Genomic DNA, 13,848 nt, shown 5'->3' on the forward strand with positions numbered 1-13,848 from the left:
GCCCGTTTTTATAGGGCGCCCTCTTTTGTTTGATGGCGCCATTTTACGGGCGCAGATTTTCGAACTGCGGATTCTGAGCCAAATTTACTCACGAAATCTCATCAGATGACATGACAACAGTGAAACTGATACCTACGGCGAGTATAATCAACGAAAAGTGACTCAAAGGTTATTTCTGATCATGGCTCGGACAAATCAGGCCCAGCGACAGACTGGTGGAGGAAAGCGAAGAAAGGGTCTGACTCCAAAGAGGAGAGAACCCAATCGACCGCGTCCACCGTCACCTCGACCTGTCGTGTCACCCAACAGTTTACCGTCCAGCGGTCCACAGAGTAGGCAACCAACGCCTGGTGGGGGAATGTTTAACGTACCGCCTCGTGTCCCAGGCACTGGTATGTAGAAGAGTGTTAACGTTACATGCATCCTGCCTCCAGTTGTCCACTTTTTTTCATCATTTCAATAAAAATTGTAGAAATGCTGAACATGCTGAACTACATCATGACATGACGTGAGGCTCATGAATTTTTTGTCTATTTTGTTTTTCAAGTGATCTTGGAGAGGATGTCATAAGGAACATTTTGATATAAGTTTTGATTACATATGTTGGACTCAGCTTACGTGTGTACATGGTGTGTAATGCAGGGCAAACTGTCGGGTTTTTTTTTGTACATAAAATGAACGTGGATTTTGACAGAAAAGCTTAAAATTCATATGTTTGTTCTTTTTCATGCCTTGTTTCAATGAATTAAATGCTGCCTTTGCTTGAAATTTCAAAAATTTGGAAATTGGAAATTAATTAGAGGAGCTAGGGCTTAGAACCTGCGGAAAAAGACCAAGTTTAATGACAATTTGCTATTGAGGAAAATGAGTTCGCAAACAAACAGCACCCTCACTCATTTTTGTCCCTAGCTGAACATGCTGAAAAGACATGAATCTGGGACTGAGAAAAATGCCTAACTTTCGGTAAGAGTTCCACATAAGGGCATCATAAAAATACATGTAATGTGGTATCAGCCACCAGGAAGTGATAACATGATCTAAAACAAATCAAAATCTCATCTGTTTCTCTCTCTCTCTCTCAGCCTCGACTGGAAGTCTCTATTCATGCTTTATATTCTATGTTCATGCTGTTGATATCTATGCATACTTTGTGTTTCTGGCATGCTAAACTTTTTCAATTTTTGTCTAGTGAGCAAGACTCGGCCTAGACCTGTCTTGCTGACATGTATTTGTTCTACAGTAGGTAGGCCAATAGATTCTGTTTCTTCCAATGTTTGTTTGTTATTATGATGTTTCAGTTCTGTAAAAATTTATGCTCCCACAGAACTTCGCAGGAGGCACAGATTTCGACCAGGAACCAAAGCCTTGCTTGAGATTCGCCGTTACCAGAAGTCGACCAATCTACTCATTGCTAAACTTCCATTTGCACGAGTGGTAAGCAATTTGGAGTCCGAGATAGGGACTGCTTTGTAGGGTACTTGTATTCTTGCTGCATTCAAGGAAACCAAGTATGGATTACAAATGATATATGTATATTTCTTTCTTGGTTTGTGTACGTGTAGGTTCGTGAAGTGGCTAGTATATTTTCTCATCATGATTTGATGTGGCAGGCAGCGGCCATCATGGCTCTACAAGAGGTAAAAAAATGAATCAAGATGTTCTTTAAAGTGAAGCTGCAATGGATTTTTCTTAGACACAATTTTTCAGCAACTTTATTCTCTTCTTCAATGTATGAAACTCTTCTTCATTTTTTTGGTTAAATGTATTGAAAAGTGCACTTTTACAATAATTGAAATTATCGACATATTTCTAGACAACTGAGGGAGCCATTGCTGTGATGTCATCCAGCAAAGACATACATGTAGTTCAGTGCATTGGTTTTATGTTCAAATTGTCAGCCCAGAATATACTGGTGCTTTCTAATTGCTGTGCACATAAACACAAGGAATCAGTAAGAAGAGAAAATTTAGTACAGCAAAAATCTACAAAAAGGCAGGGCCTCTTTGTGTACAAAACAATGTAACATTGAGGCTTGCTTCCCGGAATGGCATCACAGGGTTTACTTGTGAATATGAAGATGCTCATTAGCATAAACACCAAGATGGCAGTAAAATACCCTCTAAGATAGTGAAACGAAAGCTGGAAACAAAGTTAACTGAGCTCCTGTAACTTCTGTTTGGTGTGGTGAAAATGAAATTGTGGACTCAATCAAATGTTTCTATTGCATTAATTTTATCTTGTGCATTGCATCAAAAAGTGCAAATATGACTTCAATTGTAATTTTCAAAATTATTGTGAGATAAAGTAAATTTGATGAGATTTCCCAGCTTTTTAGCTGATCTCAGCTTGTTTTGTTTTGGATTTCAGCTTTTTTTCCTCACTGGCTGTGAACAAAAGTGTAGGAGATTTTCACAGTTCAGCTTCGTTATGCCTTTTTCCAGCTGTTTTCAGCTATTTTTATCATTTCTCAATCTCACCACTGGTAAATTCGTTTGCTTAAACAGTATTTACTTCATCTTAAGGTCTTATTTCTTATTTTCCAGGCATCTGAAGCTTTCCTTGTCCATTTGTTTGAGGATGCTAATTTGTGTGCTATTCATGCTAAGCGAGTAACCATCATGCCTAAAGACATCCAACTAGCTCGTCGGATACGAGGTCGTCAAGACGGACTGGGGTAATCTAAGCTGGGACCTGCTCGATAATTTCTGTTTTCCAAAGTAAGAGCTTATGAAACAGTAATTAAATGCCAATGTATTCATTTGGATACCAACCACATTCGTAGAGCCTTTGCCATAGCAACCCAACTTTGACACAATACTACATAACAAGGTCCTTGGGACTTTCAAATCACCTTGTTATAATTGGTACCTTGAATAATCAGTAATTAAAAAAAACCAGAGAAACAAAGACTTGGGACCTCAAATTGTCCTTATTTTAATATGAACAAGACATTGTATAGTAGCAATGTTCCTCTTATCAGTGTTTCACTGTACAAATGATGGTTTGTGACTGTTAATAAGTTTTTACGAATCTCGTGAGTTACCATTGAGACTCCCCATCTGAATTTTGTCATTGCTGAGCCACTGGTCTATATTTTGTTAGTCTCAGTCAATCTGACTTCACTACTGGCCCAGTCAAACAGAAGCAGAGATGCTGTCTTTTTAATTTGTTTATACTGTATAATTCAAACAAGTGCTGTGGAACTAATGTTACTTGAATTGACTGGGATCAAACTTTTCACCCAAAGTTACTTCTTTCATGGATGTATATTTTGCTCTTTGGATGATGAACAAGTGAATGACTCCTTGCTGCTACTTCATTTGTAGGGATTTATGATTAGTTTAGGTTTCAAAGTTACAATTTCGTGAACTTACTAGACTTGCACTGATCTTGTAAATAAATGTATATTTCTTTGTTTCATTTGAATCAAGCATGTTTTTTAATTTAGTCAAATAAACTCAAACTACAAAGTTCACACGTACATGTAGGTTGTCCTTGACAGTACCAAGAATGGTTTGGAAATTCATAGCAGTTTATATCACTGTTTATGTACATATATATTCAGTTCTGAGCATTGAAGTTTAGGTAATCATTTCTCAGGTCCTTCACATCAAGGAGGCATGGAGAATTAATTTCTTTACAGGTGTGAGGAAGGTAGGGCCCAGTCGCTAGTTGAGGGAAAAATCACCAGTATTTTCGGGATTCACCCTGGAAACGTTCTTGTGGGATCATGTACATAAACTATTGACCCAGGGTAGGATTCATACATGTACATGCACCAAGGAGTGTAATCCAAAGGACATGTACATGTATGTTTATTCTAAAAGGGGCATTTAACAAATGACAGTTTTGAGTTGCTTTTTTAGCGTATGCATACAGGTGCATTGCACGTGGTGCTGTTGCTCAACCACTGGAGTTTGTATTTTCTGGATAGAGATGTGCATTTCCCCTCAAAAAAGTTTGATATACATGTACTTTTTCTTTTTTTTGGTCCTCTGCAGTTTAATTTGCCTCAGTTAAATGTACAGTGTATAGAACAATTGAAAAGTTGAAATGTTGACTCTTCTTTAATCAAAGGCTGCTTGGTGTGTGGGAGTAACAGTGAGTTTTAAATTGATCAAACGAATCACATTCAATCTCTCCTTTGGTATCATCTTCATCAAAACTGCTCACAAAGAAGAAACACACACATTGGCCGTTTCATGACATCACATTTATTGAAATTTTCAGGCCAGTTCTTCCTCCGAATGTCAAAGCATCTGGTTTATCACTTTTAATTTTGGATGTAAACATGACAGCATTTATCCTAATCCATTCAACATTTTTATTTGGAAATTCCTTTACAGTTTGATCGCTAGACTTGTACATCCATTTTTTATCCACTATGATGATTACAAACCCTCAAGCATTCCACTGAATTTTAATATGAAACTGACTTTAAAAGGTGTGTCTCATGCATGACGATTGTACATGTATATAAATGTAAATTTCATTTTAGTCACTTTCTACCCAAGTTTCCTCTCTTTTAGAAAGCAATCGAATGCAATTTGATAGGATGACCATTGAAGACAATATATGGTGCATATGTGTACATGTAATGATTGGCCACTCTTCTGAAGACAAGCCTTAGTGTTTATCGTTAAGCTTTGTACCAGATGAATGACATCTTTTATTGGCCATCTTTTAGATGGTAATTTGTGTATAATAATAAACAATTCTGGACTTTTTTGAAACTAGACAAACAGGGTTTCTGAATTTTTTTCACCAGTTAGCATCAGATTTTCTTTTAGAAAGTTCTTCAGTCTTGCAACTGTGCTTGGACCCAATCAAGCATGATGCGTTAATACATGAGTTGCAGAAATAAAAAAAAGAACTCTTAAATGAGTGTACACGTTCTCCGTGGAACAAAGGAGGAAATTATGTGTGATTACACATCATCTGATGTCAAGTGGTTAAAGTACATGTACGTTGTAATGACAGACGCCAGGCTTTGGACATGCTGGATCTTTTTTTGTTGTGAAGACATCTATAGATTGAAAAGTACTCAGTGAAGGAAAATATCTGTTTTATTGTCCAAGTGAATGCAAAGATTTAAATTTTTTGGAAGGAGACCCCTCTGCAACCTGTGGTGGGGACGTTTTTACCTGAAAATCACAAACAATGCCCCAGTGATCACTTGGAAACTTGTTGCATGAGAGCCGTTCTCTTCCAAGAAGATCGAACGTGTTTGGTGCTAGGACTTCTGACATCGTTTTTGGGTGCCTCAAATAAAGGCGGTCAAAACGAAGGCGTGGTCGGTTTGGGAATGGCCAGTCTAAGTTATCATTGTTAGTCAGATCCCAGGTATATCTGCTCTCTGAAGGGGATCCAATCATCTCCCAGACATCATGAATGTATGTCGGCAAGCCAAACTTCTTCACCTGTAACCAACATTCAGATCCTTTAATTAGTACCATTTTTGTTTTCCTAAAAAGGGTGTTAACAGGTTAAGATGTCTGAATAGATTCACAGAGTAAATTCAAGTCATACTTGGCAACATCAAAATGAAATTTCACCAACCTCTTTATCTCGTAGATTTGTATCACCTCCAAACAACACTGTTTGTTCTGGAGGAGCTGTTTTCATCAAGTAGACGGCTCGAGAGAATTGTTTTTGTCGCTCCGTAGCTGCCCTATTTTCACCTGTGCTCTCAAGATGGGATGACATGAGACGAAGATCAATACCGGCACACTTACACTGTGAAGGAAAGGGCAAAACGGTGCACTGAACAACTTCATATTAGTTAAATTTTGGGAAACTCTTCTGGTACAAATCCAAAGGTTTTAAGTTGGGGGGGGGGAATATTGGAATGTTGTTTCAAGAATGAAGGTTCAATTTTTTTTTAATTTATGAAAGAAATTCCCCCCCAAGAAAGAGTAGAAACAGCATTTTACGTGTTTTGCACACAAATCCTACAAAAACTGCCAACATGTCTCAGGTGGGGGGTGGGGAACTTCCCCTCCTCGTTCCCCCACTGATACCCTTCCACATGTTCAATAAATGACTCCTCCCCATCCAAACAGATTTTTCTCTCTTCAGATTTTCGAGTTTGGAAAACAAAACTCTTGAAGGCTTTTAAATCTGTTGAAGTGTTTGAGCATCTGGTCATGAAAATGACATGCTTAAAACCCTCAACCTTGAATTATTGCATACGAATCACACCAGCTTTAGCAAAGAATGAGTAATATACTCTGTTACGCTAACCTATGAAGCGAGTCTGAAATAAAATTATACCAGTAACTTACATCTACGATTTGTAAAGCACGGAGCATTGCTGAATCAGGAAAGCTCTCAATCTTGTCAGATAAACAAGTGACTGTACTCTTTCTTAGGAGAATAAGAGTGAAGTAGGCTTCATCAGAAGCAGGAAAGGGCTTGTAGTTACTTAGCTGAGAGCAGATGATCTTACAAGTCTCTGGTATGACCTCTTGAAGAAAGATGATATCTGGAGCATACCTTTCAATTTAAAAAAAAAGATGGGAAGGTAAGGTATGTGTAAGTTCAGAGAACAAATATTTCACTGACATCCAGAAAAAGTTGCTCACAGATGGTGGCCCAGGAGAAGAAACTATTACAACTGTAAGAGTGGAATTCAATAAGTCAGTGCCAAGAACCACAGCACTACATTCCATCCTAAGCACGTGTAGTAAGCAAGGTCTTGTGGTTTATTCAGGTGTTGTAGTGTGACAGATGACGATGTTATCAGCTGCTGACACCCAATACAGGTGACTCACAATACAGTGTGCCACACACAGGTAGTCACAGACAGGCCATTTTTTTCAAGTTTACGGTCGATAACAATGACTGACTTGCTGTAATTTCCATTTGAGTGACTGTCAGTAGATACCTTGCGGAAATACTTGATAGATAAAGGCATTCCTTCAATTTTCTTGCCTCACAAAAGCCATCAATTAACACCAACACTCAAACAAACATGGGAACAATTCAAATTCAGTGAACAGACCCTTGTTGACTACTTCCCAACAATGGGCTACAAAAAGTCCTCTCCATGGCAACCTTTTGGTGGACACTGCATTGGGATTCATCAGTTTTATAATGTGTTCAATTAACTAACACAGAGCAAAACCAGACCTGGGGATGGCCATGTGTGCCGTGTCAAGCAAATGGGACTGTGGAGACAAGGTTAAACCTGAGTCAACTCATCACGGAAGATAACTGAATGCACCCTCAGCAAGGTTCTGATACTGTGATCATGAATTCTATCTGCAAGCCACAGGGTGACACACAACAGCTTTGATTTCAAGGCACTTCACCAACCTCTTAAGGATTTCACATACAGCACGGGTACGCTGTCCTATGCATTTCTCATCTAAACCATCAATGTTCCACGTGATAAGACGAACTCTGCTGGAAAGAAGGGAAGGTTCGCTGGTCTTTGATGAGGATGCTTGGGCTGTATGATCTGCCTGTTTTCTGTAACAAGAGTTTAAAGCTTAATTAATGAACTCTACACATTCTCCAAAGGGAAGAAAACAAAATTGGTACTCGAAACAGTAGAGCACATGTATTTTCCAAAGTGTCTATCATCCATAGCCACTTTATTGTTGTTGATAGAGTTAGTTTTCTGCACCATGTATGACAATACTGTATTGAGTAGTGACTTCAAGTCTTCAACATGGCAATACTAACCGGTTTACTGAAGCATATTCCTGAGATCCATCCCCCTCGGAGATTTGGTGGGTTTCATGTGATGGCTCCCCCTCCTCTGCAGGGTTGTGTGAAGTCTCTGCCCCCTGCGAATCACCATTATCATCAGCGGCTCCTGCTGGCCGATCACTGTCATAGAACATGTTGACAGCATCCTGTTTAAATACAGATGAAATGCTTCCTCCATGATCCAGCCACCAAGAAATAGTCATCAATCCAGTAAAGTAAAGACAGGCTTGGATGATCGGCCAACATGTTCGGAGGCTAGCATTTTAAAAGAAAATGTGAAGGCATGTATCTGAAACTTGATCCAAGGCCACCTCTAACATAAAAATAACCAAGTGAATCAAAAAATAAATAAATGAAATAAAATGAGAAAATATCAGGGCTTACTTGTAATACTCTTTGAGAGCTCCAGTTAGAGCTGAACAATTAATTAGCTATCAATATCGAGACTAACAAGAGTGCAAATGTTATGCCAAAACTATGGCGTCATTCCCAACTAAATATAGTTGGGTCGGTCCCAACTATAGTTGAGCCAGTCTCAACTATAGTTGGGCCTGTCCCAACTAGCATGCTATAGTTGGCCGGCCCAACGACAGCACAGTGGTCCCAGTGTGCATGTGCCCGGTATGTTCCAAAATCGTATTGTGTACAATGTCATGTCACCATGGTCACAGATGAATTGCCATATTTTAGATTAAATGTATATGTGTCAATAGAAATTGGTCAACAATAGTTGGGAATTGGGCCAGCCCAACTGCAGCACTACAGTTGGTTGGGACGGTCCCAACTATAGTTGGGACAGTGGAACAGACGCTATAGTTGGGGCGTAACACAATTATTGAATCAACGCTAACGTAGGCCTACTGTTAACAAATTAAAGGTTGACCTCGAGTTTCCAAGATGTTTTTTCCAAATAAGACACAGCTATAACAGGATCAGTCTCTGTAATATCTGCAAACTCCTGGCTCAATTGCTGATTTAAGGCAGTCACAGCTGAATTTCCATCATCTGACGCCATTTCTCCGAAGGATTTTTTTCCATCAGTGGATGAAAAATCCCGAAATACACGAAGGCATATGTCATTTGTTTGTGTACGACTACAAATGAAAGAGCTGAACCAAGTCATGTGATAAAATCAGGTGACCATTTATTTTCATAGTCAAAAATGGACGAGCCGGAAAACAAAATGGCCGCGCCCTAGGAACAAAATGTGAGTGTTTCCTGCATCCTGATTTTGAAAGATCGTTACGTTTGTGGCTGCATATAGGTCTTTTAATTTGTTTCTATCGATAATTTTGTCAAGTACAACATTTGGAACATGAGAGGAACAAAATCAAATACAAATGGCCCAAGGAAGCGGCGAAATGAAAGGTCAAACAACTCTCAAGAAATACCGACAACAGCGGCAACCAACACCATGACCACAATGGAGGAGGGTACCGACATGATCGACCAAAGCGACGTGTATGTAAATCGAACAGCATCAACAGGTTCTCGAAGTAGCAGAAGGAAGGAAATGAGGCAGAAAAAGGTATCATTTTTGAAAATTTTTTTTCGTGGTTTTATATATCATGTTGGCCTATATTGTAAGTAATCATTGGTCTCCATTATATCATAGAGGAAGGAACACTTCCTCCATGATTAAATAGACTTGATAGGACATCGCATCCGAAACTTGTCCCGCATATTTTCAGGAGGATAAATAACAAGCGTTGCGAATTTCATTGCGTGGCGCTATGTCTTCTACCATGTCTGCGTGTATGACGTGTGCACTGGACGTGAAGGACAAGCCGGTATTCATCTCTGCTTTTTCAACGATTTTAGCCTCTGCTGATTCCTGCACATTTTTCCACCTGCCGGCACACTCGAGGAACTTCATCCAATTCTTCTTGGAGAAAGGCAAAACCCTCAATTTGGACCATAAAAGTCTCATTGATTGGCCGTGTAAAACGATGACGTAATTTTTCATGTCGCGCTTTCCTGCACCAAAAACGTGAAAATTTGAAATTTTGGGTGGCGTTTTTTGCTAAAACTGGTTCGCGACGGAATTGTGGATTTTATTTTTGAGTTTCCTATCATCATTCTGAAGAGGTTTCCGTAAAAATTACATAGATCCATGAGGTGCGCCAAGAAATTGCAAGATAATCGGCCATGCTCCGTGGTGTATTTTTTTTTTCAATTCATCAAGAAAAACTGCTTTCTTAAAAAACATTCAAAAATTCGTTCAGTTTATCGCGGAACTGAGCACCGCAAAGTGGAAACATTTCTGCCTCCCTTTACTCCATGAAATCACGGGCAGAATCGCAGGCAACCTTCAGCTCAGCCAGGTGGGCCAAAGCACGGACGTGTATAATAAAATCTGGACTCGCAATGCCCTTAATCAGCTTATAGAGTCATTGAATCCACTTGCAGCCATTTTACCGAGCCGAATACAAGGCTTTCCTGGTAATGCCCGCCTTTGTTCTTCCTGACGTCAATAGTAGGGAGCCAACCCACGCCTTTGTATTCGGCTCGGTAAAATGGCCGCTGGTTGGCTTCTTTTTCATACAAAGGCGTTGCAAGTCCAGGTTTTTTTTATATACGTCCGTGGGCCAAAGCCTTGTGCACGTGTTGGACGGTGCCCATTACATACCAATGCCCAAGACGTTAGGCGGGAGGTAGGCGTCAGTCTACTCGCAAAGGGCGTGATACCCTGCACGATATGCGGTAACATTTTTGACCACATGTTTTCTGTAGGGCCTACAAAACCCTACTCACCCTACACATATGCTGTGTGCAGATGAAGAATTTGTTCACTCAAACCAATACAGTTCTGAACAGCAATAGATCAAGCTGAACAGAGAATGCTGTGATACGTCATGTACATGTATGTACCGTACATGTACATCACATACATATCTGAACACAAAGTCCTAGGCTACACCAGAAGATATTGAGGAAAACCCTACTCCATTGAGTCGTGCACACCGGGTAAATTTTGTATTTTTTGGCGAGGCCGAGATCCCCAAACCCTACACCATAAGACACTGTACAAAAAACCCTACACGAATCCTACACGAGCGTAGAAAACCCTACTCCATTGAGTCGTGCACACCAGGTAAATTGTGTATTTTTTGGCGAGGCCGAGATCCCCAAACCCTACACCATAAGACACTGTACAAAAAACCCTACACGAATCCTACACGAGAGTGGCAAACCCTACTCCATTGAGTCGTGCACACCAGGTAAATTGTGTATTTTTTGGCGAGGCCGAGATAACCAAACCCTACACCATAAGACACTGTACAAAAAACCCTACACGAATCCTACACGAGAGTGGCAAACCCTACTCCATTGAGTCGTGCACACCAGGTAAATCTTGTATTTTTTGGGCGAGGCCGAGATCCCCAAACCCTACACCATAAGACACTGTACAAAAAACCCTACACGAATCCTACACGAGCGTAGAAAACCCTACTCCATTGAGTCGTGCACACCAGGTAAATCTTGTATTTTTTGGGCGAGGCCGAGATCCCCAAACCCTACACCATAAGACACTGTACAAAAAACCCTACACGAATCCTACACGAGCGTAGAAAACCCTACTCCATTGAGTCGTGCACACCAGGTAAATTGTGTATTTTTTGGCGAGGCCGAGATCCCCAAACCCTACACCATAAGACACTGTACAAAAAACCCTACACGAATCCTACACGAGAGTGGCAAACCCTACTCCATTGAGTCGTGCACACCAGGTAAATCTTGTATTTTTTGGGCGAGGCCGAGATCCCCAAACCCTACACCATAAGACACTGTACAAAAAACCCTACACGAATCCTACACGAGAGTGGCAAACCCTACTCCATTGAGTCGTGCACACCAGGTAAATCTTGTATTTTTTGGCGAGGCCGAGATCCCCAAACCCTACACCATAAGACACTGTACAAAAAACCCTACACGAATCCTACACGAGAGTGGCAAACCCTACTCCATTGAGTCGTGCACACCAGGTAAATTGTGTATTTTTTGGCGAGGCCGAGATCCCCAAACCCTACACCATAAGACACTGTACAAAAAACCCTACACGAATCCTACACGAGAGTGGCAAACCCTACTCCATTGAGTCGTGCACACCAGGTAAATTGTGTATTTTTTGGCGAGGCCGAGATAACCAAACCCTACACCATAAGACACTGTACAAAAAACCCTACACGAATCCTACACGAGAGTAGAAAACCCTACTCCATTGAGTCGTGCACACCAGGTAAATCTTGTATTTTTTGGGCGAGGCCGAGATCCCCAAACCCTACACCATAAGACACTGTACAAAAAACCCTACACGAATCCTACACGAGAGTGGCAAACCCTACTCCATTGAGTCGTGCACACCAGGTAAATTGTGTATTTTTTGGCGAGGCCGAGATAACCAAACCCTACACCATAAGACACTGTACAAAAAACCCTACACGAATCCTACACGAGAGTAGAAAACCCTACTCCATTGAGTCGTGCACACCAGGTAAATCTTGTATTTTTTGGGCGAGGCCGAGATCCCCAAACCCTACACCATAAGACACTGTACAAAAAACCCTACACGAATCCTACACGAGAGTGGCAAACCCTACTCCATTGAGTCGTGCACACTGCGGAAACTTGTTTTTTTGGCGAGGCCGAGATCCACAAACTCTACACTGTGAAACACTGTGCAAAAAACCCTACACGAACCCAACACGAGATGGACGGTGAACATTACTCTGAAATTTGGCAGTAATCTTTATTTGTTGACAACTTCCGCAGACAAAAAAAATAACGCCATTTTTTTAAACTGGTAAATATCTCACAAAAAAAGGACAAGACGCCCCCTTTTGGTCTGCTGCCATGGGAGCTGCAAGTTGACAGGTTGCACTATCACATACGCACCCATGTAGGAAACAGTGTAAAATCAGACCGAAATAGCTCCGCCTGTTGACTCTATAGGGAAAAGATTGGCCTCTTTTTTTTCAATGTAAATTAAAGATTATGGCCAGCAGATCACTTTTCGTTTCAGTTTTATGGGGGTTAGCCCGATAGTCTTTTATCAGCCTTTCCCAATGACACCCCCAATGTAATATTAAAACTCTGCGCTAAGCTCTGAACGTAGCTGCCCTCCTCTATCCAAATTTAAAATAGGCCTGCAATTTTTTTTTGGGGGGGGTGGTGAAAGAAATACCTCGAACTAGAAACTATCAGTCCAAATTCAGGATTTATAGAAATATTTCTATGATCCCTCGTTGTTCGCGAAGGCGACGGACAATGTTGTCTTTGAAGTAGTCTGTAATTGCTTCGTGTCACTAATTAATCGGAAAATTTACATGTATAGAAATTCAGCAATTAACATGTCGATGGCGTGACTGCCATCCTTTTCTCATTGAATAAAATACCGTGTTAATTAGCAAAGCATTAAAAATGGGGAGAAGATTTATACCAACCAATCTGAAATTTGAGTTGAGGGGAGTATAAGTAATCCTCATTTCAAGAATACACAAATCCTTGTGCAATGCAAGATCAAGTGTTTGGAGTTAGTTGTAGATTTTGTTCAGCTAAGTATTTGTCACAAATTTAAGTACCAATCGCAAATATAATTATCACAAGGTGAAAATCATCAGAGTGGTCGACGTGGCTTTTGATCTTTATTCTGAGAGCAATAATAGGATTAACAGGACATTTTACACTACAGAATACGTCTATGCAACTTGATTTGAATTACTGTTAGATATGTCAAATTGCTGATTAAAGAAAATATAGCAAAAGGACCATGGCATATGCATGGACCAAGTGACATTCAACTGAGACTTATTTTGCGCAATTGATATACATGTAATACTAGAGTTAAAAGATTATTTGGCATATTCAAATTTTAAAAAAATGCTTTAAGTTCTGCCTGTAAAAGGTATGGACACCACTTCCTTTTTTTACATATTCAAGGAGATAGCATGTCAAAATAAATGTTGACTGAAAAATTCACGAAGTTCCTTTTTACACTTCATTACAAATTGTGGCAAAATGAGCGTTCTTGTATCCTAAAAACGGGATATCTTTCAGAGGCGTTTTGACACAGAAATATTCATTTCATATAGCCCTTACTGAAATTAAGTTTGGCTAGTGATCTGCTGGTTC

The 13,848-nt window shown here is 40.2% G+C and overlaps 3 protein-coding genes across 6 annotated transcripts in view; 2 read left to right on the top strand and 1 right to left on the bottom strand.

Moving 5' to 3' along the window:
- The first annotated feature begins 39 nt into the window (after positions 1 to 39).
- Positions 40 to 4,742, top strand: LOC110978310 (histone H3-like). The gene is made up of 4 exons (XM_022233212.2): positions 40 to 392; positions 1,325 to 1,434; positions 1,563 to 1,637; positions 2,544 to 4,742. The coding sequence occupies exons 1-4, from the start codon at positions 182 to 184 to the stop codon at positions 2,676 to 2,678; spliced, it is 531 nt and encodes a 176-aa protein (XP_022088904.1). The 5' UTR covers positions 40 to 181; the 3' UTR covers positions 2,679 to 4,742.
- LOC110978309 (tyrosyl-DNA phosphodiesterase 2-like) lies at positions 4,199 to 8,839 on the bottom strand. Of its 2 annotated transcripts, none has more exons than XM_087132428.1 (6): positions 8,600 to 8,839; positions 7,690 to 7,862; positions 7,318 to 7,473; positions 6,285 to 6,495; positions 5,560 to 5,736; positions 4,199 to 5,420 (listed from the first exon to the last, which is right to left on the bottom strand). In XM_087132428.1, the coding sequence occupies exons 1-6, from the start codon at positions 8,837 to 8,839 to the stop codon at positions 5,067 to 5,069; spliced, it is 1,311 nt and encodes a 436-aa protein (XP_086988554.1). In that variant the 3' UTR covers positions 4,199 to 5,066. The 2 variants fall into 2 exon arrangements, with proteins under 2 accessions (XP_086988554.1, XP_086988555.1); XM_087132429.1 differs by having other exon boundaries at positions 7,690 to 7,971; positions 8,600 to 8,808.
- Positions 8,840 to 9,031: 192 nt separating this feature from the next.
- The window catches only part of LOC110980430 (uncharacterized), a 32,084-nt gene continuing 27,267 nt past the window's right edge, over positions 9,032 to 13,848 (top strand). For all 3 annotated transcript variants that reach the window (XM_087132422.1, XM_087132423.1, XM_087132427.1), the window contains exon 1: positions 9,032 to 9,244. In XM_087132422.1, coding sequence (XP_086988548.1) covers positions 9,032 to 9,244 — 213 coding nt within the window. The remainder of the gene's footprint in view (positions 9,245 to 13,848) is intronic.

This window comes from Acanthaster planci, linkage group LG02 (assembly GCF_054643075.1).
Source record: "Acanthaster planci isolate LZ-2023a linkage group LG02, COTS_SCS, whole genome shotgun sequence".
Classification (NCBI taxonomy): Eukaryota; Metazoa; Echinodermata; class Asteroidea; order Valvatida; family Acanthasteridae; genus Acanthaster; species Acanthaster planci.

What these genes read in the sequence shown, in the direction of transcription:
- LOC110978309 (XM_087132428.1), bottom strand. Translation starts at nt 8,839, where the DNA reads ATGACTTGGTTCAGCTCTTTCATTTGTAGTCGTACACAAACAAATGAC. An exon ending in AAACATCTTGGAAACTCGAG is followed by an intron (nt 7,863 to 8,599) that starts GTCAACCTTTAA and finishes GTATTTAAACAG; the next exon opens with GATGCTGTCAACATGTTCTA. An exon ending in GTATGTGAAATCCTTAAGAG is followed by an intron (nt 6,496 to 7,317) that starts GTTGGTGAAGTG and finishes TTAAATTGAAAG; the next exon opens with GTATGCTCCAGATATCATCT.
- LOC110978310 (XM_022233212.2), top strand. Translation starts at nt 182, where the DNA reads ATGGCTCGGACAAATCAGGCCCAGCGACAGACTGGTGGAGGAAAGCGA. An exon ending in GCCTCGTGTCCCAGGCACTG is followed by an intron (nt 393 to 1,324) that starts GTATGTAGAAGA and finishes ATGCTCCCACAG; the next exon opens with AACTTCGCAGGAGGCACAGA. An exon ending in CCATCATGGCTCTACAAGAG is followed by an intron (nt 1,638 to 2,543) that starts GTAAAAAAATGA and finishes CTTATTTTCCAG; the next exon opens with GCATCTGAAGCTTTCCTTGT.